The sequence below is a fragment of the Amia ocellicauda genome, chromosome 10, assembly GCF_036373705.1.
Source record: "Amia ocellicauda isolate fAmiCal2 chromosome 10, fAmiCal2.hap1, whole genome shotgun sequence".
In the NCBI taxonomy this organism is placed as follows: Eukaryota; Metazoa; Chordata; class Actinopteri; order Amiiformes; family Amiidae; genus Amia; species Amia ocellicauda.
The window spans coordinates 23,048,827-23,075,911 of record NC_089859.1 but is presented as its reverse complement, the minus strand read 5'-3'; the positions used below and the strand labels follow the sequence as shown (position 1 = coordinate 23,075,911).

Below are 27,085 nucleotides of genomic sequence, written 5' to 3'. Positions count from 1 at the left end.
AAATGGGACATCGTAAGATGTGTCTAAGAAGTACCATTAAATCTTGAATTAAATAAAGTATTACATGTTTTTATCTGGAAGGTTAATGCATTATGGATAACCAAAATACAACCACGTTCTTTAATGCTCAATTAAATTACATTTCAGAAAAAAGTCCTGCAAAACACAACTGTGAATAATTACCACTGAAATTTTGCATATGAACGCAAGTTCTGAAAACAAAAGTGAATCTTCTCAGCAATATTTTGCAGGATACCAGAACTTTGCAGTAGAGGGTGCTGTAGGCCTTTAGGAAGAACCTCTGTACCGTTATTGAAGTGAAATATGGTCTTGGGGAAACGTTACCCTAAAAAATGATCTATCGACCAGACTGTGTCATATTGTTCTGTATAAGCTAGTTTTTCACACTCTGTATATATAACAGATTGAATGGATAGATGTTTTCGTTAGTCTGTTAAACATCAAAGGAAACAAAGGCTTCTTCTGCGTCTGTCCTGCCCAGGTCACCACTTGGAGAAGATGGTCAGTCAGTCCCCAGCAGGGCTGCTCTTAAAGTGACAGCAACGTTACCTGCTAAAGTCCAAAATCCATTCGCAGACACAACTGAAGGAAATATCAACACCCTTCTGTTTTAAATGTCTGTTGGTATGTTGTGGGCTCTCAAGATGCATTACATTCTTGGACATATGACATCCAGTACCAGCTGAAGCCATCAGCACAGAGGGACCAAATACCTTCTCTTATCATTATCAATAATCTGCAGAGGCCCGAGCAGATAGTTACCATGCTCGGGCGCATGTACTCTTCCAGGTAGCTGCGGCACAGTCTGCGGTCCCAGTCGTCGGTGATGTGTCCTCCGTACATGATCTCTCCAAACAGATAGCACAGATCCTCCCAGGGGACCTGCGGATGCGACAGGGACAGAGCTGATGAATGCCCTTCCGCAATATTCTCTCTGAATTCAAATGTGTTGTTTTTTTTGCTTTTATCAGCAAAATATTTTCCCCCGTAATAAAGTAGCAACCCCGTGTTCCAATCATACTCTGGAAGCGACTGAAATACAAATGCTTTTTTGCCATTAGTTATATCTATTATAGATGTTTCTTGATGTGCATTCTTATAGAAGTAAAACAATATATCCGACTCCAACTTTAATAAAATAAATAATGTCCACATATACACACGTAAGCAGAACTAATTTGCTCGACCTCAGCTGGCAATTTGACTTCCGCAGTGTACACATGCTATTAGACGCACATTGTCTCTGATATTGTTCCGTCGTCTTGTTCTGCTTGTACATCCACTGGAACAACCCGTCGCATTTCCATAATCTCAGATTGAAACTGATATGTGAAAGTCACAGCAAGGCAACGTCCCGCATTCATAACAATGACAAATCCGGGCAGCGCACAATCATTTGTACCTGTATTGTTCTGCAAATTGCTTCCATCATCAACGCTAATTGCAGTGATCATTTATGTGGTGTTATGAACTGTCACATTTGCTGCATGTAATTACATTTGAGCAAATGCTTCATTGCCTGCCTAATGAATTCTCTGTATATGCACATGCAAGTTACTGTTTTGTTAACATAATGAAGGGCATTTATTCTTAGAGGGAAAAAATACCAACAGGAAGTAATTGGTTGGGACTCGAGCTATATTGGTGCTTAGAGACGAGCACTGTGATACCTGCCGAATCACAGATTGGAAACCAGCTCTTCCCTTTCACTCTTTAGGGTACGAGGTACGGATAGGCCTGTTTATGATGTGTATAGAGCTGCACGCATTGGTGTAAATTAAAGTTCTGCAGCTACGTAAAGAAATGTTAGTTTCTTCGGTTGCTGGACCAGTTCGATGTAGCATTGTCTTTTGATTCTTATTTATCAAACAAATTGACAATGATAAATACTACTTACAGTTTGTTAGCTGTTATCCGTCTCAATCCACTCTCTCATCTCTCATTGGTGTTAATTCTGGGAGAGCTCGGTGTCTCATGCCTTACTTCATGCTTCGGGTTTTAGATCAATATGTGAAAAAACGATGGCCCCTAAGCTTATCCTAAATGGTCTAATTTTATTAAAATCTCCTGGTCTTATTAACTAATGGTCACTGCAGGAAATCATTAGAAGAGAATCTTTTTAACTTGACCTAATTAACTCTGACTACAGAGTAAGTCTGAAAAAACAACAACCCTGTACACTAAAACATCACAATTAACTCTGCAAGGCCCATTTGCTGTCCGGCATCTTTTCTGAAACTAGATAGATACTGGATATCAAGTCTGTTCAGGTAAATCCCAAAGCACCGAGAAGCCGAGGCCTGGCCACGAACACGGAGATATAGCTTATGTGACGGCAGTACCAGCAGAAAGACGGGACGAGAACGAGGCAGTCTTTTTGAGAGAGCAGAGAGTAAGTGCTTCTCAGAAACATTTACAACTCACTGCTGGAAATGGTTCACGTTTACGATGGGATTAGCAAGTATTCACATTCCAACATGTCTGGGAGTTAGAGACGTTAACAACTGATTGCACCAACTCTGTATATCTGGCTCTGCTTCTGTGATGAATAAACCGCTTGAATGCAGGCTACGTGACTTGGCTCGAGAACAGAACCGCTGCGATGTCGAGGAGCTCATACTTTGGTGTTGGCTTCCAGGTAGTTATAGAGCACGTTGACCGAGATGGTGAGGTCTCCCGTGTTGAAGGGGTAGCTGCGGTTCCAGCCTTGAGCCCCGAACTTGCGCCGCTCGGCTACGCAGGCGTGGAAGTAGCAGAGAGAGAACAGGATACTCTTGAACTCCTGCTCTCTGGCACACATCTCCAGCGTATCCTGCCAACAAGAGGACATCAGTCACCCTGACAAGTCCACCACCGAGGGAGTGAGAACACATTATCTCGTGTAGTAGAGGTTACTGCGCTTGCCATAACCTGCTGCAGTCTGATTAAGTAAGTAAAAGTAAATCTGATTATGGGATGGTGTAAAGTTGCATAAGACTGGTCCACAATAATCTGAAGGGCCAGTGCTATATATTCCTGAGCCAGTATGTGCTAACCTGTGCTTAATTAACATCAGGCAATAATAGCAATGTGGTTGTAGCTGATTAATGTCATTTCTGGCATTGGTACAGGTTTGTAGCACTATCAGATGAGTCCAAAAACTCTCTCTACACTAAACCACAGTGTGTCAACCTTATCCAGAGAGAGTTTATATCAGCCTTGTATGTATACACGCATACATGTATGCTTGCCTGTGATCTGTAGAGGAAAGAAGCTCATTTTAATCAAGTCACTTGCTAAAATATTGGAAATCAAAGTAATATGCTTCTCGGAATTGATACTAGCTTCAGAAAGTTTGCCGCGATGAAATAATGCTCTTCCTTCGCAATCCAAAATTGTTCTTCTGTTAATAAATAAATAAATAAATTAAAAGACTATTATGATCTGAAGTCTAATCTTTTAATTGTTCTCCATATCCACATGTGGTTTGGGAAGCTGCGGCCGAGTCATTCGTTCCTGTCATTTCTCTCTCACAGTAGGTCTCACCTGGTCAAAGTTGTACAGGGCAGCATGCAGGTTAGCCAGCATGCCGGTTGGTGGCTCATTGGTAATTTTGATGGAGTTCTCCAGGATGCCCTGAGGGATGATGTGCTCCTCTGGGCTTCCTGCAGGCTCCGCGCTGATGAACACCCTGTAGTCTGGGTGGCTGTTCTCACTGGAGCTCTCCAGTAACTTCTCCAGAGTGCCCAGCCACTTGGCCACCAAATGAATATTCTGTTCAGAAAAAGAAAGGAAAAAAGTAAACAACTTCTGGGTGACAAAGCCCTCCCCCAATCAACTTTAAACAGTCCTAAAACTATGATTATTACTTATGTTTTCAGATTGTTGTAAATAATGTAAAATGAACCCGTGACTCCTAAAAAAAAATCTATGGGAAAACAATATTTAATAATAAATATATCAACGTGAAATTGATTGTTTCCACACGAATACTGTGTGGTTCCTTTCATGGGACTGTTGGAATTCAGTAGAGATATTGGTCTTTATTGTGTTGTGGTTACTGTACTTAGTGAAAATGGCCTGTGTTGTACTCAATTGTAGTCGTATTTCAGAAATGATATTGGTCTATACTGTTATGCACTATAGCTCCATGTTACTCAGTAGGAAGTGGCTGGTACCTGCAGGATGACCCAGTGTCCTTCTGTTGATGCCTTCTCCAGGGCATCCTCTGCCACCACTTCCTGCCCTTGGCCCAGAGACACGTTGTGCAGCTTCCCCAGGTCAATAGTGAACCCCAACTTCTTACCTACGTGGAGGAAGCGCGCATTGTGTCATTGTGCAGCAGCATCCTCTTCTGATCCTATTCACCATCTCTGACATGTTTTACGGAGCAAAAACACACTTAACGTCAGGTAAAGCATCACAGCTTATAAATCTGTAGATAAGACACTGGCTACACACCAAGGGTCTCCACATCCATCAGAGGGTTGACTCCGGGGGACAAGATGAAGAACACGGGGGTGGCAGGACTGCTCTCCTCGTAGGACTTGTCGAAATCCATTCGCACCCCCTCCACGTACTTCGAGCCCATGCTTTCCTCCACATAGTTTCTATACAAACAGGTCACAGTCACAGTGTCATCTCTCTCGCTCTCTCAGATTTAATAGCCTCTCAGTGTGGAGAAATCAATGTCAAAAAGGGGCAAGTAACTGAAGCACTTAAGGGTTTTAATCAGTTTCAACTTACAGTATGAAAAAAAGGAAGAGATACACCTTTCATCCTCATAAAAACGAGGGCAGAACGAAAAGACGGAGTTCTAATTTGCCTGGGAGGAATGTGCGATGTCCTTTTCGAGCACCTTTTTAAAAACAGGGATTTATCTCTTTAATATAAAAAGGAAATATTGATTTTCTTCGTGGAGAATTTATGTTCTAATAATACTCAAAACAAACTGCAGCAGTCGAGTCAGCCCTGGTCTGACAGTGTTTTTCCTCCCAGCAGGAACAGGCAGTCACAAAGCAGCAGGCGGTGCATTTAGCTTTACAGCACACCGGCCGCCACGCTGGGCATCAATCCTGCGAGGGGCCGCGGCTGATTCAATCATCTCATTTCTCCACAAGTGACTGTGCCACTTTATTCAGCAATTTCTTTCTTTCCCTCCATGCTGGAGAAACTGGTAGTGACGCTACAACAGATTGGCTGACATGCTGGTATTTGCCAGCGGTGATTGTGATTTAAACACGGCTCAGCTGAAGAACACTTTGGGAAAGAGTCGCACTATTTATATACTGTTCCATTTACCACCAAGACTATTTGGTGTCACTGTGTGACAGAAGGCCCCCGTTTACCTGACTGCATATGTCATCCTGTCAGGACGCAGGGCCCGCAGCATGATGAGTTTCTGCAGAGAGCTCTTGTTTTTCCATTCCTGGGGAAACCTCTCCTTCTCCGGACACTCCGACTCCACCAGCTTCTTCCAGCGCTTGGCGGACCCTTCGATATCCCTGTCTAGCCCGCGGAACTCATCCATCATTGCCATGCTCTGCAACACATTGGTCACCTGTGCGTCAAAGGCTTTCCCTTCCCTGTCAAGCCTTCTGTTAGAGGCTTGGCTGGCACAGCTATTTCACTCTCTCTGCAATTGCTGTTCATGTTCACATCAGCACTGTCTCACTGGCAATCAGAGGCCTTTTCTATCTGACCTCTCTTCTCTATTTGCTGTAACGCATTTTCAGCATAAAGTGAACCTGGATTGCAAACAATCCATTGCAGCAATAATTGAACTTTCATTTGAATTCTCCTATGCCTACCCCACCCTTTCACAAGTACCTCAGACTTAACTGTTTTATTTCTGCACTTGAATTAGGAGGTATTCGTAGTACTGATTGTATTTACTGCACTTTCACTTTGAAATGCTTTGAAAAGGTTTCTTGTGGAAACTGTAAATCGCCCTCTGGGTAAGGGCATCTGCTAAGGAATAAATAATAATAACAGTAAAGTGTAATGAGTATATCTGTCAGGGTCCTACTATTGACATGGAAACAGTTAAGCACTGATGAACGTTGACAGGCTATAAAAAGCATAAAAGCCAGCCCAGCAGGTATAAGAACTCAGAAATGTGAGGAAATGGACATCAAAGTGTACAGACTCTAAAATAACTTGGAGATGAAATCACGACTTATTCCTGTTGCTTGAGTAATTCTTGAAACACCCCCCTTATTCCGAGGATCGTTTCTAATAACAAGTCAAGGAAACATTCATAATAGAGCATCTGTACTAATTAGACCACTTAAAGAACTGGTGTACTGAAGCCAAAATTATACAGTTTATACAGCTGTCAGGCTCAGGAAAGCGAACTGTCTGGCACATTGATCTGTGTTGCCAACAGGGATCACTGGTTCAAGCCCTTCAGATCTCATTCTTAGTATTTCCAATGATGTGAAAAAAACACAAACAGGAGGAAAACTCAGAGAGCCAGATCTATATTACATGAAAAACCGCGGAAAGCTATGGAGGTCAGGCGGTTTACCTTGATGGCTCCCCAGGACTGGGGGGACAGGAAGTCTAGTGGGCTCCGGCTGCTGTGCTCGATGGGGAACCTCAACAGGAAGTCCAGCTCGTGGGGATCGATCGACTTGTTCACCAGGAGGATCTTTCACAAGACAAATCAATGACATTACAATTCAATATAAATAAACAAACAAACACACCAATGAGTCAGGGAAACCCCAACAAAAACAAAGATTCTGCTTCCTTTTCTCATGCTCAATTATTTATTCAGGTACATTAAATCTTAAAAAGCCATTCAAGTCTTTATGTGGAATTTAACTAAGCTAAAAAAAACATTGTCACTCACATGGACAGTTAAGTAAATAATATTAGAATAGTGTAAATAGTGTAGTGTAGTGTATTAGCATTCTTCTTCTACGTCCGATTTGCATGAACATGAAGGACACTGTCGAATCTACGGCGAATGTTAAATCTGAGATACAAAAACATTATTAAAAGGAGGATAAACGAAGAACAATGTGTATTTAAATTATGTCATAAAGCCACACCTCCTCTCAACAGACATAACCTAAAAACTAATGGAAAATCTTTACTGAACAATAATCAATATAAGTGAATGGCAGCTCCTTTGATCAGTTTTAGCTGAAGTTAATACAGGACACAAAAGTGCAGTGATTGATGGTCCTGACAGAAATGAAGATGTCTTCTCACCTGGAAGGCGGTCTGAGACAGGAAGGTTAGTTTGTCTCGTTCGAAGAGTCCCCGGCTGGTGTAGAGGAATACTGAGTAGGTGATGCACTCCATCAGGGTGACAACTCTTTCCTTCACCTCCTCCGACTTCTCGGCACGCTCGATGGCTTTGTGGAAAACTATATTGAAGGTCTGACACAAGGCCCACCAAAGAAAGGGTTGTATAGTTAGTGCCGTTTTTGCCATGTTCTGTAGTTAATTAATAGCCACAGTAACTGGTCAGCTCAGAAGCAAATACAGAAAGCAGCAGGAGACCCAATTCAGGTCTTTGGTGTCATTGGTTTGGTTGTCAGTCTCTTTTGAAAGGACATGATTAATCCATTGCTCCCCAGAGTCCCATCTGTCCTTGTCCAGAAGACACCAATGGTGGCAATGGGTTATGAGGCGGTATGAGGGAAATAAGGGATCCTTAGTAAAGGAAAAGGTCTAGAAAAACACCAAGAGGCAGTGTAGAAGTGTTGTATCTGCTGCTAAACAAATTACGTCCTATGTTGTCGTCGTCGTCCCCCACCCTGTCGTCATACCTTGAGGGAGAACTGGTACATCGGGTTAATCTTGCTCAAGTCATTGATGATGAAGTACAGCACCGAGGCCCTCTCTGCGGCTGGTCGGTAGATTTCCCGAGCCTCGTTGATCTTCTTCTCGTTCTCTTTGGCTTCGACTACCTGCGTGAGGAACGTCGTCAACATGCATCAGAGCTTGATAAAAAAAAACAACGTGCCCCTGGTTTGAAGTGTGCAGACGTCAGCAAATGTCCCCACCTTGCTCTCGATCTCAGCGGCCGTCCGCTTGGTGCTCTCCAGCTTCTCCACCAGCACCGTGTCCCCCAGGAAGTTGCCCTCAGCGGCAGACAGCCGGGTGAGAAGCTCATCCTCCAGCCTCTTCAGCTCGATCTTGAAGTCATTCTGCTGTTTCGTCAGCTCAGACTTTGGCATAAAAGACACAATGAGAGCTGCTCACAAAGATCACTGGAGCGAAACCCAGATGCCCACCCACCCCGGCATTTAACTAAAAACTGACAAAGAATTGTTAGGAAAGGTTAAAAGGCCTGAATGCACTAAACATTTCCGGCACTATCTTATCATATCATATCATATCATATCATATCATATCATATCATATCATATCATAGCCTATCATATTCTACGCCAAACATTCACCGTACTTTACGTAAAAACATTCTGTAAAGAAAAATAATAAACTATGTGCCAGAAAATGTTTATTTTTCTTTTCCGGCGCTGTGAGGACGACCCTGCCTCACCTTGAGCTTCTCCAGGTCCGGTCTCTCGGTGCTGACCACCTCGGCCAGCAGCTGCTCCTCCAGGCCGCCGCGTGTCACGGTGAAGTTGATGAGGGTGGTCTGCGCCTGCAGCTCGGGCTTGTAGTGGGGGTTGGCCAGCTTGGTATGCAGGAGGAGACGGAAGCCACGGCTGTATTCGCACTCCTTGTCCCCGATCTTGATGTACCTTGAGGTTCAAAGGCAGAGAATGATGGCAGCCATTCACCACATTCCCTCCGCAAACCAGTTAATCTCTTGGAGCTCGGAAACTGGTGCCCAGGTGAGGCTCTGTACACAAGTGTTGTACGTCTCTACCAAGGGTGTTTGCATACAGACTGTATGAACTGTATCAAAACAACTGTTGTCAAAACTGTAGAATTGAGAACAAGGGCAGTAATGTTCAGACTGTACAATGCACTAGTTAGAGCTCATCTGGATACTGTGGACAGTTCTGGGCTCCACACTTCAAGAAAGATATCGCTGCTTTAGAGGCAGTTCAGAGGAGAGCAACCAGACTTATTCCAGGTCTGAAGGGAATGTCCTACTGAGAGACTGAGGAACTGAACCTTTTCACCTGAAACAGAGGAGACTACGTGGGGGCTTGATTCAAGTCTTCAAAATCATGAAAGGCATCAACTACATTAACCCAGAGGAGCTTTTCCAGATCAGCAGGGACACACAGACCCGGGGACACAAATGGAAATTGGGCTTCAAGGCATTCAAGACAGAAAACAGGAGACACTTCTTCACACAGAGAGGCGTCACAATCTGAACAAACTCCCCAGCGATGTGGCTGAAGAGACAATTTGGGAACATTTAAAAATAGACTGGATAGGATCCTTGGATCACTTAGTTATTAATGGACACCAAACGAGCACGATGGGTCGAATGGCCTCCTCTCGATTGGCCACTTTCTTCTTATGTTCTTAACGTCCTAAAGCATATGGGATTCTAGCTTTTGCATTTTGAGAGGCTCCTTAGGGATTGATCTACGCTTTTTATCTATTTCCACGAGAGGAGAAAACAAACAGCATATTGCGGTGGTGTCAAGAAGACAGGTGAAGCCCACACCACTCCCAGCATGTTGTGGTTTCAAGCTTAACTAAGAGCAAACGAACTAATGGCGCATTCGAAATAAAATAGTGGGAAATAATCTTCCCCAAGTCAATATCTAGTATATTCATTTCATTTAAATGAAGATTGCCTGAAGCCTGGTGATTTTAATTTTGGTTGTAATTACCCAGCAGCAGTCAGCAGATGCCCATTTTATGGCAGCGGTTGCTACAGCATGGGTCAGGTTCAACTCTATATCTTCACAACACAGAATTAATGTGCTATTGATAGAACCATTACTAGACCAAATTAAAGTCTGAGCTGATGGATTAGCCCAGGGGGTTCTGTCAGACATGAAAGGAATAATTAGTATTCATTACTTCACACTCTACAACATTCCAATTATTAATGAACTTCAGCTGTTGGGCTACACCATATCCATCACTAGCAACTTAGCAGGCTTTATTAATCAAAGGAAAAAACAAGGTACTAGGTCATCTACAAGGAATAAACTTATAATCAGATTTACCAGTAGGAATTGTCAAGGTTCGGGGACTATGACCGGTACAAATGCTCAATGAATGACTGCAGACATTTAATACTCTCACTCATGCATGTCTTTAAGGGGGCCAGCAACGACATATAATTTTTTTTTCTCCCCCCTTAACATGATGAATCACCCATACAAATTAGTTTTATGGAAAAGTGGAAGTCGTTGTATAACTGCAACTTCAAGTGAGGAAGAAAGAAGAAAAAAAAAGTAATTCTTAGCATTCTCAGAGTTAGTTATGATCTTCCGGCAAACATTTCCACTTCTTTTGACTTATTTATTACGCCTTTTGCAAGCAGCGCTAGGACTAACAAAGATTGAAAGGGAAGGTTCCTCCATCCAGTGAGCCCAGAAATATCTAGGTTAGGTTTTTTGGTCCAACTTCAACAGGTGAATTCTGAGAAGCATTTTAGCTCCGAAATGGAAGATCCCAGTTCAACACAAAGGTTTACCCCACAAGCTGAAGCTGCAATCCCCGTAAACTCGACAGACCAGCACTCGCTTCGATGACAGCGCCTGGAAATGCCGGAAACTCTCCGAGCATCCATCCTGTGGCGCAACAGCAACAGAAGGAGGGCGTAGCAGCTCAGCCCTCTTATTGAAAGAGGCTGAGAGGTGAGATGTGGCAGGGAATACTCCAGCCCTGTTCAAAGTCTGAGAGGGCTGTTAAATACACCCAAATGGCAGCCACACTTAGTGCCGCATTCATCACGGGCATCTGAAAATAAGATCAATAGCTCTGCCTCTCAGACTCAGCCCCAGTGCTATAAATTTCCTCACGATCTTCAAACCCTCCGATTGTAAACTCTTCAGTCAAGTGTTTCAACTCGACTGTTTCCAGTGGCTTATTCTCCTCAGCCCACACAACACTGATGCCCAGCCATCCCTGAACCGGTGACCTCGGCCAGGCTTGAATATTTTGGGAAACAGATTGGAACATGCCATATTAAATACAACTGCGTTACTAAGACAAGCCTTTTCAGTGTGGAATTGCAGTCAGGGTTCTGGACTCTGGAGCAGAGGGTTGTGGGTCCAGTCCCAGGTGGGGGACACTGCTGCTGTACCCTTGAGCAAGGAACTGTACCCAGAATGCTCCAGTAAAAACCCATCTATATAAATGGGTAATTGTACGTATAGTGTAACAATTGTAAGAAGAAATGGTCTATGAAGAAATATAACAATCTAAATGTGTTCAAGTACTCCAGAATTATAGTCATTCAATGTAATACTGCTCTCATCCTTAGATGACCTACTCACATATCAGTCACAATATGACTGATAATCCTTGTACTCAAAATGCATAATCTTCTATAAGGATTTCCATAAACTGACAAGACAGCCATCAACTACAGAGAGCTGATAAAAAAGTCTCAGCTTAAAAAATCATTGGATGATCTCTATATCATCTGCATATTTATTCCATTAGCCATTCAGCCATTGTTATTAATGTTTTCAATCAATAATAATAATAACAACAACAACAACAACCAAATAATCACATATATTGGTTTCTCAATTTTACCAAATTGTAAGGTCTATAATCTCCTCTCCTGTTATTCAAGGGACCTGAAAAAACTACTTAGCCAGAACTGTTATTGATTCTGAGACCATCTTCAGTCGGGCCTGAGAAGGAATAGAGAGGAGTTCAATGTCCTTTTGAGAAGCTCTGAAGCGGCACCATCGAATCATTGACAGAGTAAGTACACGACTGACTTCCACAGGGGGCGCTCCTGAGAGTCCGACACATTTCCTTACATCCATATAGGTTACTGTGGATCAGGCAAGACCACATCTCGGCTGATTCGATGTCTTCTGTAGGATCAGGGTGAGAAAGAAACTCACTCAAACTCAGATGCTCACAACTTACCTTCCCTTTTTAATAGTGTTTCTCCCCAGCAGTGGATCCAGAACGGGGTCCACGGTTTCCTCCAGGTTCTCAATCAGAACGGTCTCCCCACAGGCCAGCGCTCTCTCTAGGGTGTCTAGGTATCTGGAAATAACAACAGTGATTTCTATATACTCTCCCTGGTGAAGAACAGGGTATAAGCCTAATATTTTAGTAATCCTGAAGGTGTAAAAAATATTGCATGCTATCTCCTATATACAGATGGATGACAAATTAAAGGAAAAACCAACATAGCATCTCAGTAAGGTGTTGGGCACCACAAGCCGCCAGAACAGCTTCAATGCTCTTGGCACAGATTCTACGAGTCTCTGGACTCTACTGGAGGGATGAACACCATTTGGGGTTTTGATGATGGTGGTGGAGAGCGCTGTCGAACACGTTGGTCCACAATCTCCCATAGGTGTTCAATTGGGTTGAGATCTGACTGTGAAGGCCATAGCTAATGATTCACATCATTTTCATACTCATCACATCATTCAGTGACCCTCGTGCCCTGTGGATGGGGCATTGTCATCCTGGAAGAGACCACTCCCATCAGGATAGAAATGTGTCACCATAGGATAAAGGTGATCACTCAGAATAACTTTGTAATGATTTGCAGTGACCCTTCCGTCTAAGGGCACAAGTGGACACAAACCATGCCAAGAAAATGCCCCCCACAGCATAACAGAGCCTCCAGAACCCCTCACTACAGGGGTCAAGCAGGCAGGCCTGTATCGTTCTCTTGGTGTCGCCACACATGCACTCGCACACTTGTTGAGAACACAAGCCAGTTGAGCGTCTGTGTGACTGAAGCTCCGCCATTCATGCCCCAATAATGACCCCTCTTTCAAAGACTCTTAGATCCTTTCCTCTTGCCATCTTGATCCAAAATCGAGGTCAGCTGGGCCTGCTCAGCATTTGTATACATGCCACAGAGCATGATAGGATGTTAATTGCTTAATTGCATCATGCAGTACACCTGTTTGGAGGCATCTGCATTCGTTATGTTCCTCCACTAATTTATTCAGGTTTTTCCTTTAATTTGTCACCCATCTATATATAGATATTCTTTACTCTCTCTCTCTCTCTCTCTCTCTCTCTCTCTATCATTAGTTAAATTAAGGGTTCAGTGAAGAGCTCAGTTGGTTGGAAAGCCAGCAGACACGGACGAGCTCCAGGACCAGGGTCTTACCCTTTCTGGCCCAATCGCAGCACCCTCAGCTCAGGGCCGTATTTATTCCTGATCCACTTGATTCCCTGCTGCTGGGGGTCGATCATCAGAGGCCAGCGCTCACAGTTGGCCAGAATGGCCGCGTTCTCCGTCGACATCCTGTCACTCGGCAAGCCTTCGTTATTCCAGGCGGCCACTGTAGCGTCGTCTGTCAGCATTGCGATCGGATCTAGGCCCTCAGTTAAAGGGATAGGCACCTAAAACCGGAAGAGGCACACATCTATAGACAACTGGGAGGCAACCTTGGCCTGGATGGCTTGTATAGAGTTCCCTTTTGTTGGCCAAGGTTGTCCCGGTGGTTTTTGTTTATTTGGTATCTCAATTTTACATTCTTCTTGTATCTTCGACAGCTTTTTTCTCCAACACTAGATAAGTACAGAACCGAGGCACTCAATATATCAACGTCCACTCGCCTTCTGAGATTTCAAGAAAGGGATCCACATATTCTCCAGGAGATCCTGCCGATAGGGCCGGGTGAAGGAGCCGACGTAGGACACAAACGCGGCTGTCAGCAGGACGTCGCCGCAGACTGTTTTCTGTTGGTCTTCAAAGAGCTTCACTGCCTGGGCCCAGCGCACGTTTTCAGACTGCAGGACAAACGCAGAAAACAAAAAGATTAAGTGTGGTTCCCAATCGCCATCTGCTGAGGGACACAACTCTGTATACTTTGATGGTGTTTCCGTGAAAATGCTACATTCCTCATTACAGTTAAGGGTAAACAGGGTTCATTTCAAATTATGGATTTAAACTGACAATGGTTCAAATGGTATTAATTAACATAATACGCTACTGCTGCAGTAAAGATTCAATAGAAACTAGCATATTCAAAGACTGTAACACTTTGTTGTATATTATATTCTTGCAAATCGGAATTTATCAATTTGAACAATAAAAAACTAATATTTTTCCATTTACATGCTTATGCTGATCACTTGTCAGCCAGAAAATGCATTTGTACAAAATACATTTGATATCTGTCCTCCCTGACAATCTCTGGTTTATATGATATAAGCAATACAATATACAAATTCCCTAAAATACCTGTGAAACTTTAAGTAAAATTTCACTCAGCTTCAATTTAGCATTCATTTAAGTCTTCAATAATGTTAACATGACACCTCAACACAATAAATCACGAGTGACAGAGGCTTACAAGGGTTTAAGAGCCCGAACATGTAGCATAATAAATTTCAAGACAGTTAAAAATCACTATCATTTTATCCTAATGTGTTATAGATTGCCTGTAATATCATTCTGTCTGGGGTGAACCATTTTTAATTTTTAACAGCTGTTCAGGTTTTGGAGTAACTTAATGATTAAATATAAACTGTCTGATTTATTAGTCTAAACACCACTGCTTCCAGGTCAATGCCATATAGACAAAATCATTTGTCTTGATACATTTTAAAGCCCTACTTTAGCATCCCAAGCTTATTTATTCTGCAGGACGAGAAAGTCTAATATGTAAAATTGGATATCTAATAGAAAGAATGCAGTAATTTTATATTAAATTTTGTGGATCAATGGTAAACATTTTTGGAATCTTATGTAAATTCCACAGCAACTAAGAAAAAACATTAACATTAAGCCTTGTTTTTTTAATTTGATATTACAATAAATATGCAATTTCAATTTCAAATAGTCAAATAATGTATAATTTTCTTCACTGTTCCTTGCTATTTACTATAAATCTCTTTAAGATCAGTAACTTAAATACAGCAGAATATAAATAGAAAGATCAGCACTATGTGAAGAATATTCCTTGAGGTCATTTAAACTTGATTTCAATCTAAAAGGAGGCAAATATACTGCATTGCATATGATCTCTAAAAGGCATTTTTTGTATGTTTGTGTTTACATGTAATTGTTAGACTGTGTGAAACAACGACACAGATCTTGATTATCAACTGTGCACTTTTAATCCAATGCATGTGCAGTTCAAATCTGGTGAGGTTTCGACAGGGGTGAAAAACAGAATCATTTCAAGGAGGCAAATGTCAGGTTTATGTCGGCTATTGTCGAAATCCAAATCCCTGTGCTGTACAAAATACTGCCAATAAGAATCGCTATCAGTTTTGAAAGTTTTCCCCTCAATCACACCCCTGCCCACCTGCAGCCCAGTGACCAGCCGGTTGGCCAGCTCGATGGTGCGGTTTGTCCTGGTCACTTCCTCCTGGCAGCGCAGCTTCTCCGCAATGGCTTTCTCGAACCGAGACGTGAGGCGGGACAGGTTTGCATCCAAATCCTCCGCAGAAACAAAACAGAACAAACGCTTAATGCAGACAGACACGGACACAACACTATTTCTCCCGCCACTCAAATGTATTATTCTTTAAAGATCAGACACACTTGCCATGACAACCCTGCCACTAATATAATGTAAGATAGCTTTCAAGGAATAAACATTTTATAACATGAAGACCTATAAAGCGGTTGTTTCTCTAATAGCCGCTACCTGAACATATTTTATTTTCTACCCTGTCCATTCTGAATGCATGTAGCATTGTAAACCTGTAATGAGTCTCAGTAAATACTGAATTCCTGTTGTACTTTATTGATTGACAAAGGCACTGGAATCTCCTAATCCACTTAGTTAATTACCGCAGTACCAACTTTCATCAGCTTGGGAACAAGTAAATCAAAGGTGCTGGAGAGGCTTGGTTAATTAACAGTTGCCACAGAACACGGGTCACTTAGATGCGGCTTTAAATACATGAGCTGATTTCACAGGGATTTGAGGAGCTTTAGAAAATAAACATTGGCAAAGGTTAGAGCCCATCACAGATCATTAACAAGGATGACTAGTTCCTATTTTTTGGGGCAAATATGTGGTATTACTTCTAGTCAATGTTCTATACACCAAGGGCATAAGACCATGCTGTCTCCAGTGATCACTCTAGACCATCTTGACTGGCTCAGTGTGCTAATTACACAGACATCAGTCAGATTCTTACAACAAGTTTCTTCCTGATGCTTTCCAGCTTCCCCGTCGCCATTTCCAGCTCTGTGTTCGCCTGGGACAAGGCTTGCCTCTTCGGCTCCACGTCACAGAAGACCTGTTGACAATATGCATTAAAACGTTTATGATAACCCTGCAGAAATTACACATTAACCTCACCGTTCATTACATTCATTTCAGCAGTAAGCAACTGACAGTTAAACTTCAATTTGGCACAACAATAATATCTATAATGCAGTCAATTCAAGAGATTCATTTGTGTGTGAAAGTCTTCATCATCGTCAGATTGAGCGGCACCTCGTAGTACTTGACGATGTTGATGACCCAAGCGCACAGCCCAGCTGCTGCGAAGGACTTGGTCCGGACGAGATCGGGGTGGAAGTCTGGTTTGTTCAGGTACTCCTCCTTCGCCACCTTCAGGCAGTTCTCGTGAATGCGTTCCTTATCGTAGTTTATGAGCGCCTGGAGAAAATCATCCACCTTTGGAGGGGCGGGTGTTGGGAGAGGGGAAGAAAACAAATTGGCACGTATTTCCTTTAAACAAACAAATACAACAAAGTGCTAATTGGATTTTCTGCCTTTTTTTTTTAACCATGTGTTCAGTTAAGTTCAATGTCTTCTAAAAGTTTTCCCTGCTCTCAAAAGAGACGACATCACATTTGTCTGTACTTCAGACTGAGCATTTGGAGAGAGATGGGTGTACAGGGCCCAGGCTTCATCAGAGAGGACAGAAATGTGTGATGAGATTCCAGCGCTAGGTCACCTTTCCCATGAAAACTTTAGCTGCCTTCCAACTGCGGTCTTTGGGCACCCTGCCTCTGGGAGCCAGCAGCACCATCACGACGGCCACGACGTTGGTAACGGCGATCGGCGGGTTGGGAAACGTCTTCAGCTCAGTCAGGTTTACCTGAAAACAACAAAAATAATAGTTCGGCGTCTCAGACCCCCTCCAAACAAACAAAATATCATGAAGCAAAACTGAGATTCACAATGTATAAAATCCTGTCTATCCGTGAACAATGATAGTCGCAGGATGAGGAGTGATGATTGGGGGTGGGGGGGCATGAGTGCTTTTATGCAAAAAGTCTAATCATGTGACCTCCGCGGGGCACTCACAGCTCGAGCCATTGTACATTCTATCTTAGCAACCTGCAGGCGAAAGCAGACAATTTTCTTAAGGCGCATTCGATGACCTTTTCAATTACCAGTGCTGCTGAAACTCTGAAAGCTACTGATTAGACAGAGATTGAAAGCTCAATGTGTGGCAAACATTTCTCCGGAAAGCCGCGGCAGAGCGATTGCGATAAAAGCATGACTGAACACTTGTTTGGCTGGGCTTGTCCTGAGAATCCAGGGCAGCGACTTGACGCTCAGTATAATAGTAATTACTGACATGCTTCCAGGTTGTTCCACACGCCTCCACATACATTTGTGCACAAATTAATATTATTATTTTGTGCCTCAGCTCGTGTTGCTGCGGTACCTTGTTCAATGTGTTGAGCGCGGATGTGGCGGCCACAAGGGCTGGCTCAGCTTTGGCCAGGTCAGTCTCACAGTCCTTCTGCTTCACAGACACCTCAGCCTGGATGGCTGCAACCTGCCGACAAACGAGTAAACTGGATATGACTCATCACGTTGTCACTGTGTACAATGCAGTCATACGCATTGGCTAAAATAATATATAAATCAACAAGTAGAGGATAAAACAAGAACACTTCCAGTAATGAAATCTGTACGCATTATCTAAATGGGAGAGACATTACTATTCTCCTCTTTGTACGTTGTATTCTAGGGTTTCTTTTCTCGTGATCACTATCATATCAAGGGGTGAATTATACAGATGAGTGTTTCCGAGCTGGACAGTGCATTTCTAAATTAAGCGTATTGCATATTCAACTAAAAGCCGTCAGGGTTCCGTGTGTGAAAAGTCATGGGCGTTCACTGTAAACTTGCCTTCTGCTCCTCTTCGTCAGCCGTGTGCTTCTCGTGACTCACTCTCTCGGTCTGCAGCCCGATCTTGGCAATCAAGGCCTCGGCATCCTGGTTCTTCTGTGTTAGCTCGACCTCTTGAGAAGCGAGTTTGGCTTTGAGATCCTCGACCTGGAAGAGAAATGCTCAAGTTACCTGTAAGATGCTTACAAAGAAACCTCTGAGCAATGTAGGTGTTTCCATTCAATAATAATAATAATGTTTTGAATTATACTGTATAATATATAATATTATATACTGTATATATACTGTATAAATATTGTCGAGATGAATTGACAAGTTAGTAGTTAGTAGTTGGGCATGGTTTACTGTTGCGAATTAAACGAGGGGAGTAAATTAAAATAGTTACACCGAGTATTAAGGCTGGAAGGACCCAATGATGAATGCATCCAATAGCGTGAATTGAATCCGAGTGACCCAGGTCGAAGGTGACCCAGCACATTCGATATAACAATAATGAAGGCAAAGGTCGTGTCAGGAGTGTTTGATTGTGACAGGGCTGCTGTCAATACATTCAACCAGTTACTGAAAACCTGCAGATACAAACAGAGAGCTCTAAGATCATCGCTGGTTTCCACATTCTCTATATTGAGATCATGTTGATAGCTGTCGATGGCGCGTGAATCATGCCTGTAGGTGGTAGAATGCACTGGATATCGAATTTAACATTTAATATACATGAACGTTTCCTATTGAATGATTCTAGATACTTCTCCACAGTTCGGTGCCTCTATATATTATGCCGATACATGTATCTTGATTTAAAACAGTGTTATGCAATCAGTGGCCTGTAGGTGGCGCACAGTACTAAGCAAAAATGAGATTAAGCATAATGGTAAATAATAGCACCTTCAAGTCTGGATGGGCTTCCTTCTTTTTGTGTTTCTTTCTGAAATAAAACCGTCTGAAAACTACTAGTAAGACTGCAATGGGTTAAGACTCTTGCACAAACTAAATACATTGAGAAAATGTTTCCGGGTTTAATACTTGTACCAGGGATTTACAACGCGGAGCAGGAGCAATTTTTCAAAATGTTTCACGCCGAAAGCCTCAAATTAGATGGGAAATGTTGGGAAGCAAATTTTCTGATTGTCTAATTTGATCTGTCCACATTTTTAAAAATTTTAGGAGATTGTCCGTTTCTATGTTTTCTGACACAACACATTCCTTCCAGAATTAGAAAATTTTAGTTTATTACAAAATATGTATTTATTTTCTATTTGAGCATATTAGGTTTGGTCTTTAGACTAAATGGCTCTTTCAGTCTTTCTTGTTTCATGGCGTTCAATCGTTTGATGGACTTCTTGCAGGTGGAGAAAAGTCAGAATGATATTTCATCATATTATAAAATATAAATAATATTTTTTTTGCAAATCGGTGATATCCCTTTCTTTCAATAATTATTATACGGTTAATTTAATTTGAGCTGGACTTGGAGCAGTTAAAAACAATTGCTACTCCAAATCCCTGACTTGTTACACAACAAAGCACAAAGCATAACAGGAACGGATAGTGGTTGTGGCAGTTTTAGGATGTAAACCATTTTAATTAGAGGAAGAAATAAATACCTTATAACTGGAGGTTTATTCACATTCTACCGCTAAAATGAAAACCAGTGTCTTATAAACATAAATGCACTGAACCTGTGCTGCTGTTGTCTTTAACTTCTGGATGCCGTTGATGAGACGCTCCATCTTTTGGGAAAGTTCCTGATGTTTCTTCCGCAGCAGGTTTCTGTAGAGGGTGATTTGCTCCAGAAAGCTCTTGGGGGTGGTGTAATTGTGCCTCTTCTCATTCTGGCGGTATTTTTCACTCGTCTCGTTGACACTGGTGTGAACGTAGGCCATGAAAAGACTAATGGATTCCTGGACGCCCGGCTGTAAAAATCAGGAGCCAAGCACAGAGGCAGGATTAAGTAGAGTTTAACATTGGGAGCTTGATGGGCCTTGAAATATTATCTTCATAAATTCTGAATTCATCTACAAGTTTTGCCATTTTATTTGGATAGCCTCGACTTACTCAATCTGAAATTTAGGCCCTGCAACCAGAAATGATTATACTTTGACGCCACTGTGAAAATAATGTATTTTACCCATGACATGCAGATTGTAAAGCAGGGCGCTGTTTACATTATCCTCTATGTCCTCCAACTTTTTAAACTTCCCAAGCAGCAAGTTCCCCCCGCCTGCTAATGATTATTTATTGCGTGATGTTCGAGTGGAAGCCGGTTTAATTAATCACGAGCTGTTAGAGATCAATTATTAAAAAAACATGGACACCAAATGAGCTAACGAAACAGACAAACTTAATAATAACAATAATTCAGAAAAAAAAATGAAAAGAAAACGCTCTACGGTTCATACGCGAAAATCGTTACTACGATTTGACACAATAGTTCATGATTGTGATGCACGTGCACCCTGAAACACAACTATGGTGCTCACATAGATTTTTTGATTAAGACTCCAATTATTAATAACATGTTTGGAGTTTCATAATTAAACTGAAAGGCACGCATGGGATCTATACATTGATTTTTGTTTTCGTGTACGAGTCAAATTAAAATGAACTTTAACTGAAATACTGACAAAGCGTCTCATTAGCCACAGCCCCGCCGAAAAACGATAACTAACATCACGCAGATAGCAGTGACTTCATCGTTAAGTCCTGCCATTTGGCCCTTTTTTGGTACTTTGTGAGAGAAGCTGAAAGTGGCCTGAAAGACGCATCTCAGAGTGATAAAATAACTATTGTCACCCGGCACAGCATGGTGGAGGCACACTCCGGCAAAGAGCAGATGTCTGTAATTCAGTGTGCTTTCAGGCAACGCTGGGAGTCCTTTGATGAGTGGTCTCCCCATCACTCGCAATTTGTCACTTCTCTTATGAGAAGGTCAACAGTGACAGCACTGCGTGCAGTTCACGATGGCAGGGAACCGGCGGGCTCTGACCCGCAGAGTGCTGCCCACAGGGGAGAAACACAGCACAACCTGCCCCACAGGAAATAAGCACAGGGATTAGACACGATGCCTGCACACACACACACACACCATAGAGGCAACAAGTATGGGAGTCTGGGGGGCATCCTGACTCTCTCACTACATTTTCAATCAGCTCCAGTCCGTGACAGACGCATTCAGCTCAATAATTGGCTGGGTAAAGTGGAGACAACAACAACACATGGTAGGTAAACACGTAATTTGTGAAGCTGTCCTTTGCTGAAAGCCCGAGCATGTAAAATTAGTCTAGCAAAGCTGTACTGTACGTGGAAACACAAAATGCATCAATATGTTATACTTTAACATTCAATATTCTAGAATTTACAACATTTCTATTATTTGTATTCCTGACCTTGAGACTCAATGCTTTCTATGTGACAGATGAAGTCAGAGGCGCTCTGGCTAAAAGGATAAGCAGCTATAATTTGCTCGGCGCTCAATGGCATTTCTGCTGCCATCTGACCTGAGAGGCCACTTGAAAAAGGCCCGGCTGGCAAACCGGATTGTACAAAGGTCAGACCCCAGCGCCCAGAGACGGCCCCAGCGGACCCCCTGCCCCTGCCTGCCAGAGCATCGTTACTCTCTCACCCCCCCCCCCCTGTGCCGATTTCACAGTATTGTTCTCGGGGCCTGAAGAAGCTGTCCATTAGGGGTTACTGACGTGTGGTACCTCTGTCGTGTCATTTGTCACTTTAAAGTGCAAGGATCCTTTCTAGCGAACTAAAGAATTGTGTGTAGCGAAAATGGATGATTTCATGACCAGCTTTACACTGACCTAGTAAACATGTAGTCCTTCTGCTTTTAAATATGCCAATTAATTCATTCTCATTAGGGAATTGTTTCAATAATAAATACAAAAGTTTAATTTATAATTAACATATAAGTTGCTGAATGTTTGCTGTGTCTAAGCAATTCATAGGAAAAATGATAGTGTAGCACGTTTTATTTCTATAATTGTTGGATTAATATATATCTATGGAAAAAAAAGAATTGCCCATTCAATAGAGACTACATTGACATGCCTTGAACAGATAAACTGGCCGATGTCATTTTTGCCACAGTGGAACACAAGACTGGTCTGTGAAATCAGCTGTGAGTGATTTAAAAATCTCAAATTCATTTAGGGGCCCTAAATCCTAAGACGTTCAGGGTTTTCACTTGCGAACAGCAGCCCTCCGTCGCACTGCAGATCTTTCAGCTTCTTATTTCCTATATGAGGGAAACTCAATGGTCCTTCTGATAACTAGATGATTTAACTGTTATCCACTGTTTAGATGTAGGATAATCCTTTGCAAACCAAGGCCAAGAGATTGACAGTTTATGGCCTTATATGCAGAAAAAGTCAGAGATTAATTATTAATTTTTATTCGCTTACAATTAAAAACAAAACGTACAATAAGCAAATATATCAATCAAAAATATATGAGCATGAAACATCATAACAACACGGCAAGTTTGATCCCTTTTAAACTCCTGCAATGATTGGTGATTGCTAGATCGTTCATTAGCACTATCAATGCAGAGGACCTGATATATAATATATCAATAATTAGGACAGTCTCACCTTCAGCTGGCATCTCACTCTTTCGATGAAGAACCTCCAGCAGCTCTCCCTGCTGTCCAGCAGGCCCAGGCCGCGCACCTCATTCCTGATCCCGGCGACAATGGCGTCCACCTCCTCCTCGCTGAACAGCTCCGGGATTTCACCTGCACAGAAGATAGAAGGGTCCCAAGATAAGATCACGGATGTTGGGGAACCGGCTTCCAAAATGTGGCATTAGTGCTAAATCCCAAATTTGTTTTAATTGTATTTGCTTCCTGTTACAGAGAAATATGTATTGGAAACTGGTTATGTATACAGTAGAACATAGATTACAATTCAGGCCATAGTGGGGAAATTAGATGATTGGCGAGTTTGCTGAAGCTAAAATGACCAGTAGTATTTGGATTCAGAGTCCAGTTCCCGGCCTTTTGTTTCACGGAGGGGTCAGACTTGTCTGGTGAGCTGCACAAGCTTTTCTCCGGGTTGTGTTGCCAGGTTGCACCCGTACTGCCTCCCAGAAGAGGGAGCCCTACCCTGCACTCACCTGACGCCAGCAGGTCGTTAATGAGAACGAGGAAGCGTTCATCGGGAATCTGGGCATCTGTCAGCAGGAACACAGTGGGCAGGTTCTTGGCTCCCGTCTTGATGTACAAATTGGCCAGATCCACCTGAAGGGACAGAAGTTAACCGTTCCTGGCTTGTTCGAGAGTTAGCAAAGAAAAACAAAAGAATCACGCACAAATCATCACTATTAGTCAGCGCAGTCTGCGGCGATTATGAGGGATTAGAGCCGTGGACGATGCATTACGTTCGCCGCACTGCCTGTGGGAATTTGTGGAGCGACTGCGTTTATGGTATAAAAGGGACATTCCTTCATGGGGCATAATTAACCATCATTCTGACTTTTTCTACAACTGATGAGAAGTACAGGACCTGCCCGATCAGGCATGTATTGAAATAAGTTCTCGAGGGCTCTAATAACATGTGACAATTATTCTATCCACATCTGGTAATAGAGTAAACAGGACTGAATAAGATCTATAGCTTCTGAACAGTCAAGAAGCTATTGATTGGGTGGATGCTGTCTAAAAGGAACCCTGATCCATAATCATTAATCAGGAAGCCGATGATATGGACCTCAAAGGTGTTTAGTTGTTCGTATTACTGGATATATACATTTATTCTTTCATTGATTAACTGAAAGGATGGGAACATAATTTAATGTTTTACTCTACGGGTGTTAGTGGTTTTCTTTTGGTACCTTTCTAATGGTTGAATTGGAAATGAAACAACAACAGAAAAACTCCTGAATGGACAGGGTTAAATATACAGGGATTGCAATGGTACGAGAGAAAGCAGGTGTTACCCTCAAGTCCTGGATTGTGTATCCCTTCCGCAGGGAAATCTGAAACACGTACAGGGAGCTGATATAGGCCGCCAGTCGGGACAAGCTCTGTTTGCCGCTGCCCCCTACGCCGACCAGCAGAGCGTAGCCACGAGACGCCTCCAGGATGCGGCTGATTCGGCAGCTGACAACACAAGCGCCAACAGAAGAAGCCTTCAACAACCAAGACCATCAAGAATGGAAACAGCCCTTCGAACCAAAACAAATCTGTGGTTCTCCCTCCCTCACATGACCTGGGATTTTTAAGTTCTCAGGGGCACAGGGCAGGTCTGATATTAAGAGCAAGGGGGTAATTTTCGTGAGGAACAGTTTGGTTACAACAATCAACAAAAAATGCAAATGAACTGCTTCCAAGCTCCAAACCTTCTGCTCACACGTGGACCCAAAAATCACGTAACATCACGAAAAAGCTCCAGTACACCTACACATGTTGCATAGCGTCCTCAAACAACACGAGGTCCATGGCAGCGTTCATTTCGTTGTAGTTTTCCAGAGTCTCAGCGAGGATTTGCTTCAGCCTCTCCCATCCAGTGACAGGCAGGTAGCGGGGATCTCCGATGCCACCGGCGAAGTGGCAATAAATTAGAGGCCTCTGCACTAGGATGTGATCCTCCACACCCTTCCAAACAAAGACACACTCATTTTATAAACTGCTCATCCTGGGCGGCTAAGACTATCAGCCCTGCAGCTAAAAGGCAGTAAATCACGGGGCGCCAGAGCTGCCTGTACTGTACTTTCTGAGCTAGCAAAAAAACATATATGTTTATACGGTTTGAAAAAAAAAATAGTAGCCTTTTACTGCCTACAAGACTGGGATAAATCACAGGAAGACAGAATAAGACTGAGTTAATTATATATCTACGCATAATGGGGGTTATATTTCTCTTTTTTTTTAAATGCACTTGTTAATTGCACACATTCAAGTCCTCGTTATAAAGAAGAGACATCGGAGATAGCTCACACTTTTTGTTAAGGACTATTATTGGCAAATGAAAAAAAAATGTCAGTCTGGCTTTTAGACATTTTAATGGACTATTTCAGCACTGAAGCCCGCGACCAGGGAGTGCTTTTCGATGAAAGATGTGGACATTTTTTCTAGATGCACTAAGCACAGCACAAGACATTTTGTTCTTGGCATTCTTTCTGAATAACAAGGAGATTACGAAACAAAACTTATGCCCCAGAAGTCAACTGCAGAGAGTTTTGAGTCGAAAACTCTAAAATACACATTTCAGATCGCTGTGTGTGTCAGTGCTTACTTCAAAGTGCTTGTGTGCCGCGTCTAAAAGCATTTTGTGGAAGAGCTCAGAGTCCTTGCTCTCCACCAGCTTGTCTGCGTAGACTCTGGATGACTCATGCAGCCAGAGTCGGATGAGATCGGCGCTTTGCTTCAGACAGTCAGCGGAAGAAAACAAAATGCCCTGCAAACAAAACCCCACAAATCAATAAAATGCATCACAAATACATACCAAGAAATGCCAGAGGTGTCCTCTGGGGGTCCACTATTATATGCATAATGAAAATTCTGTCCTATTGAACAAGTTTATTTGTATCTTTGTCTTCGGTTACCTGAAAGATGTTGGAGAGATCCCGGAGGTTGAAGATGTAGTGGAACTTGACCGCGGTGGGCAGGAAGTTCTGAGCCATCCTGTGATGGAGCCAGATGGCAGCCTGGACCACCGCCGCGCCCGTCCTCACCACCGCCGGACTGAACGGGTGCTGCTGGAAGTGGAAGCCCAGGATCTGAGTGTAGATGGCATCAAGAGCGACCAGGGAGGGGAAATTCACAGCAAACACGGCGAAATGTCTCTGCAAGGAAACGGGGGCGCGTTTAGTGCCGAGGACTGGGTCGGGTACTGAAAATGCTTAATGGATATCATCATTCAGACAGAACCTGCAGTCGGGGATTGACGGTGAAGCTCCCAGCGGTCGGATTCATGCAGGCAACGTACTGGCAGTTGTGAATTTCTTTCAGGGTTAGTTTGTGTCGATCATACCTGAGAGGAAGAAGAAACATGAAATGCAAAGTCTGGGAAATTTATGTTTTTCTTTTACATACATCAATATATACAAACACACTCACTCACATACATACAGTGTTTGAAATGGTGACAAATGTCTTATAAAGGAGTAGTGAAACTCCCCAGTTATTTTATTTCTGACAGGTACTTTGTTTCCAATCATTTTCAAATGCTTATTCCTGAATTTCCTCTGATGCCAGCCAGGCATCACGCCCACCCGGCGTTCCCCCTCACCAGTGCCTGTAGTCTAGGTGCTGTCTGATGAGCGTGTGGGGCTGGACGGTGCCATAGGCGTCAACTGCCGGCATGTTGAGGTCGTCGATGAAATAAATCAGCCTTTTGTTTCCCGGAGGGCCGTAGTTGCGCCCCGCTTTCTTCTCCAGGGGATTCTCAAGGACCTCTTGAGTTCAAGAAGAAAAAAAAAGTGTCTCTGTCTCAATGTCCTTGGGGAGGATTGTAAACATTATTGAACTGCATTCACAGGGATTTTGGATTTGGATGTACAGTACATGGCCTTTAACAATGGCATCCTATAGCGTAGCCTACTTTGCAGCATGGCGGATGTGGTGTAGTAGTTGAACGGCACTTTGGAGACCATGTAGTCTTCGGACAGGCCGGACATGGTGTCTCCCACTAGGGCCGTCTTGCCCACGCCAGCGTTCCCCACCAGCATCACCGGCCGTCCCTGGTCCAGCAGCAGGTCCACGAAGAACCGCAGGCGCACGGTCTCTGAGGTGTGGACCAGCACCGCCTGAAAAACACACACAGCTCCTGTGAGCGCCAGGCCACATTGTATCACACTGTGGATTTACACACTTCCACCACCAGGGGGAGTCATGTATAAAGGAAAGAAAGTTCAGGGCCACTTTTAATGTTTGGTTTTATTTAAAAAAAACATGGCAGTTACTT

At 43.0% G+C, this 27,085-nt stretch overlaps 1 protein-coding gene across 1 annotated transcript in view; it reads right to left on the bottom strand.

Annotated features, from left to right (window-relative positions):
- Positions 1-27,085, bottom strand: part of LOC136759558 (dynein axonemal heavy chain 11) — a 55,768-nt gene that overhangs the window by 2,938 nt on the left and 25,745 nt on the right. The window contains exons 46-77 of the mRNA XM_066714563.1: positions 26,723-26,927; positions 26,411-26,576; positions 26,050-26,152; positions 25,725-25,964; positions 25,415-25,576; positions 24,581-24,774; positions 24,117-24,279; positions 23,295-23,418; positions 22,772-22,914; positions 21,114-21,198; positions 20,967-21,010; positions 19,853-20,086; positions 18,174-18,320; positions 17,704-17,817; positions 16,984-17,127; positions 16,518-16,700; positions 16,216-16,317; positions 15,372-15,506; positions 13,675-13,848; positions 13,223-13,458; positions 12,010-12,132; positions 8,522-8,726; positions 8,022-8,186; positions 7,785-7,925; positions 7,222-7,392; positions 6,530-6,652; positions 5,349-5,542; positions 4,462-4,610; positions 4,179-4,306; positions 3,547-3,774; positions 2,642-2,833; positions 784-903 (exon numbers count right to left, since the gene is read on the bottom strand). Of these exons, the coding sequence (XP_066570660.1) occupies positions 784-903; positions 2,642-2,833; positions 3,547-3,774; positions 4,179-4,306; positions 4,462-4,610; positions 5,349-5,542; positions 6,530-6,652; positions 7,222-7,392; positions 7,785-7,925; positions 8,022-8,186; positions 8,522-8,726; positions 12,010-12,132; positions 13,223-13,458; positions 13,675-13,848; positions 15,372-15,506; positions 16,216-16,317; positions 16,518-16,700; positions 16,984-17,127; positions 17,704-17,817; positions 18,174-18,320; positions 19,853-20,086; positions 20,967-21,010; positions 21,114-21,198; positions 22,772-22,914; positions 23,295-23,418; positions 24,117-24,279; positions 24,581-24,774; positions 25,415-25,576; positions 25,725-25,964; positions 26,050-26,152; positions 26,411-26,576; positions 26,723-26,927 (5,037 nt within the window). The remainder of the gene's footprint in view (positions 1-783; positions 904-2,641; positions 2,834-3,546; positions 3,775-4,178; positions 4,307-4,461; positions 4,611-5,348; positions 5,543-6,529; positions 6,653-7,221; positions 7,393-7,784; positions 7,926-8,021; positions 8,187-8,521; positions 8,727-12,009; positions 12,133-13,222; positions 13,459-13,674; positions 13,849-15,371; positions 15,507-16,215; positions 16,318-16,517; positions 16,701-16,983; positions 17,128-17,703; positions 17,818-18,173; positions 18,321-19,852; positions 20,087-20,966; positions 21,011-21,113; positions 21,199-22,771; positions 22,915-23,294; positions 23,419-24,116; positions 24,280-24,580; positions 24,775-25,414; positions 25,577-25,724; positions 25,965-26,049; positions 26,153-26,410; positions 26,577-26,722; positions 26,928-27,085) is intronic.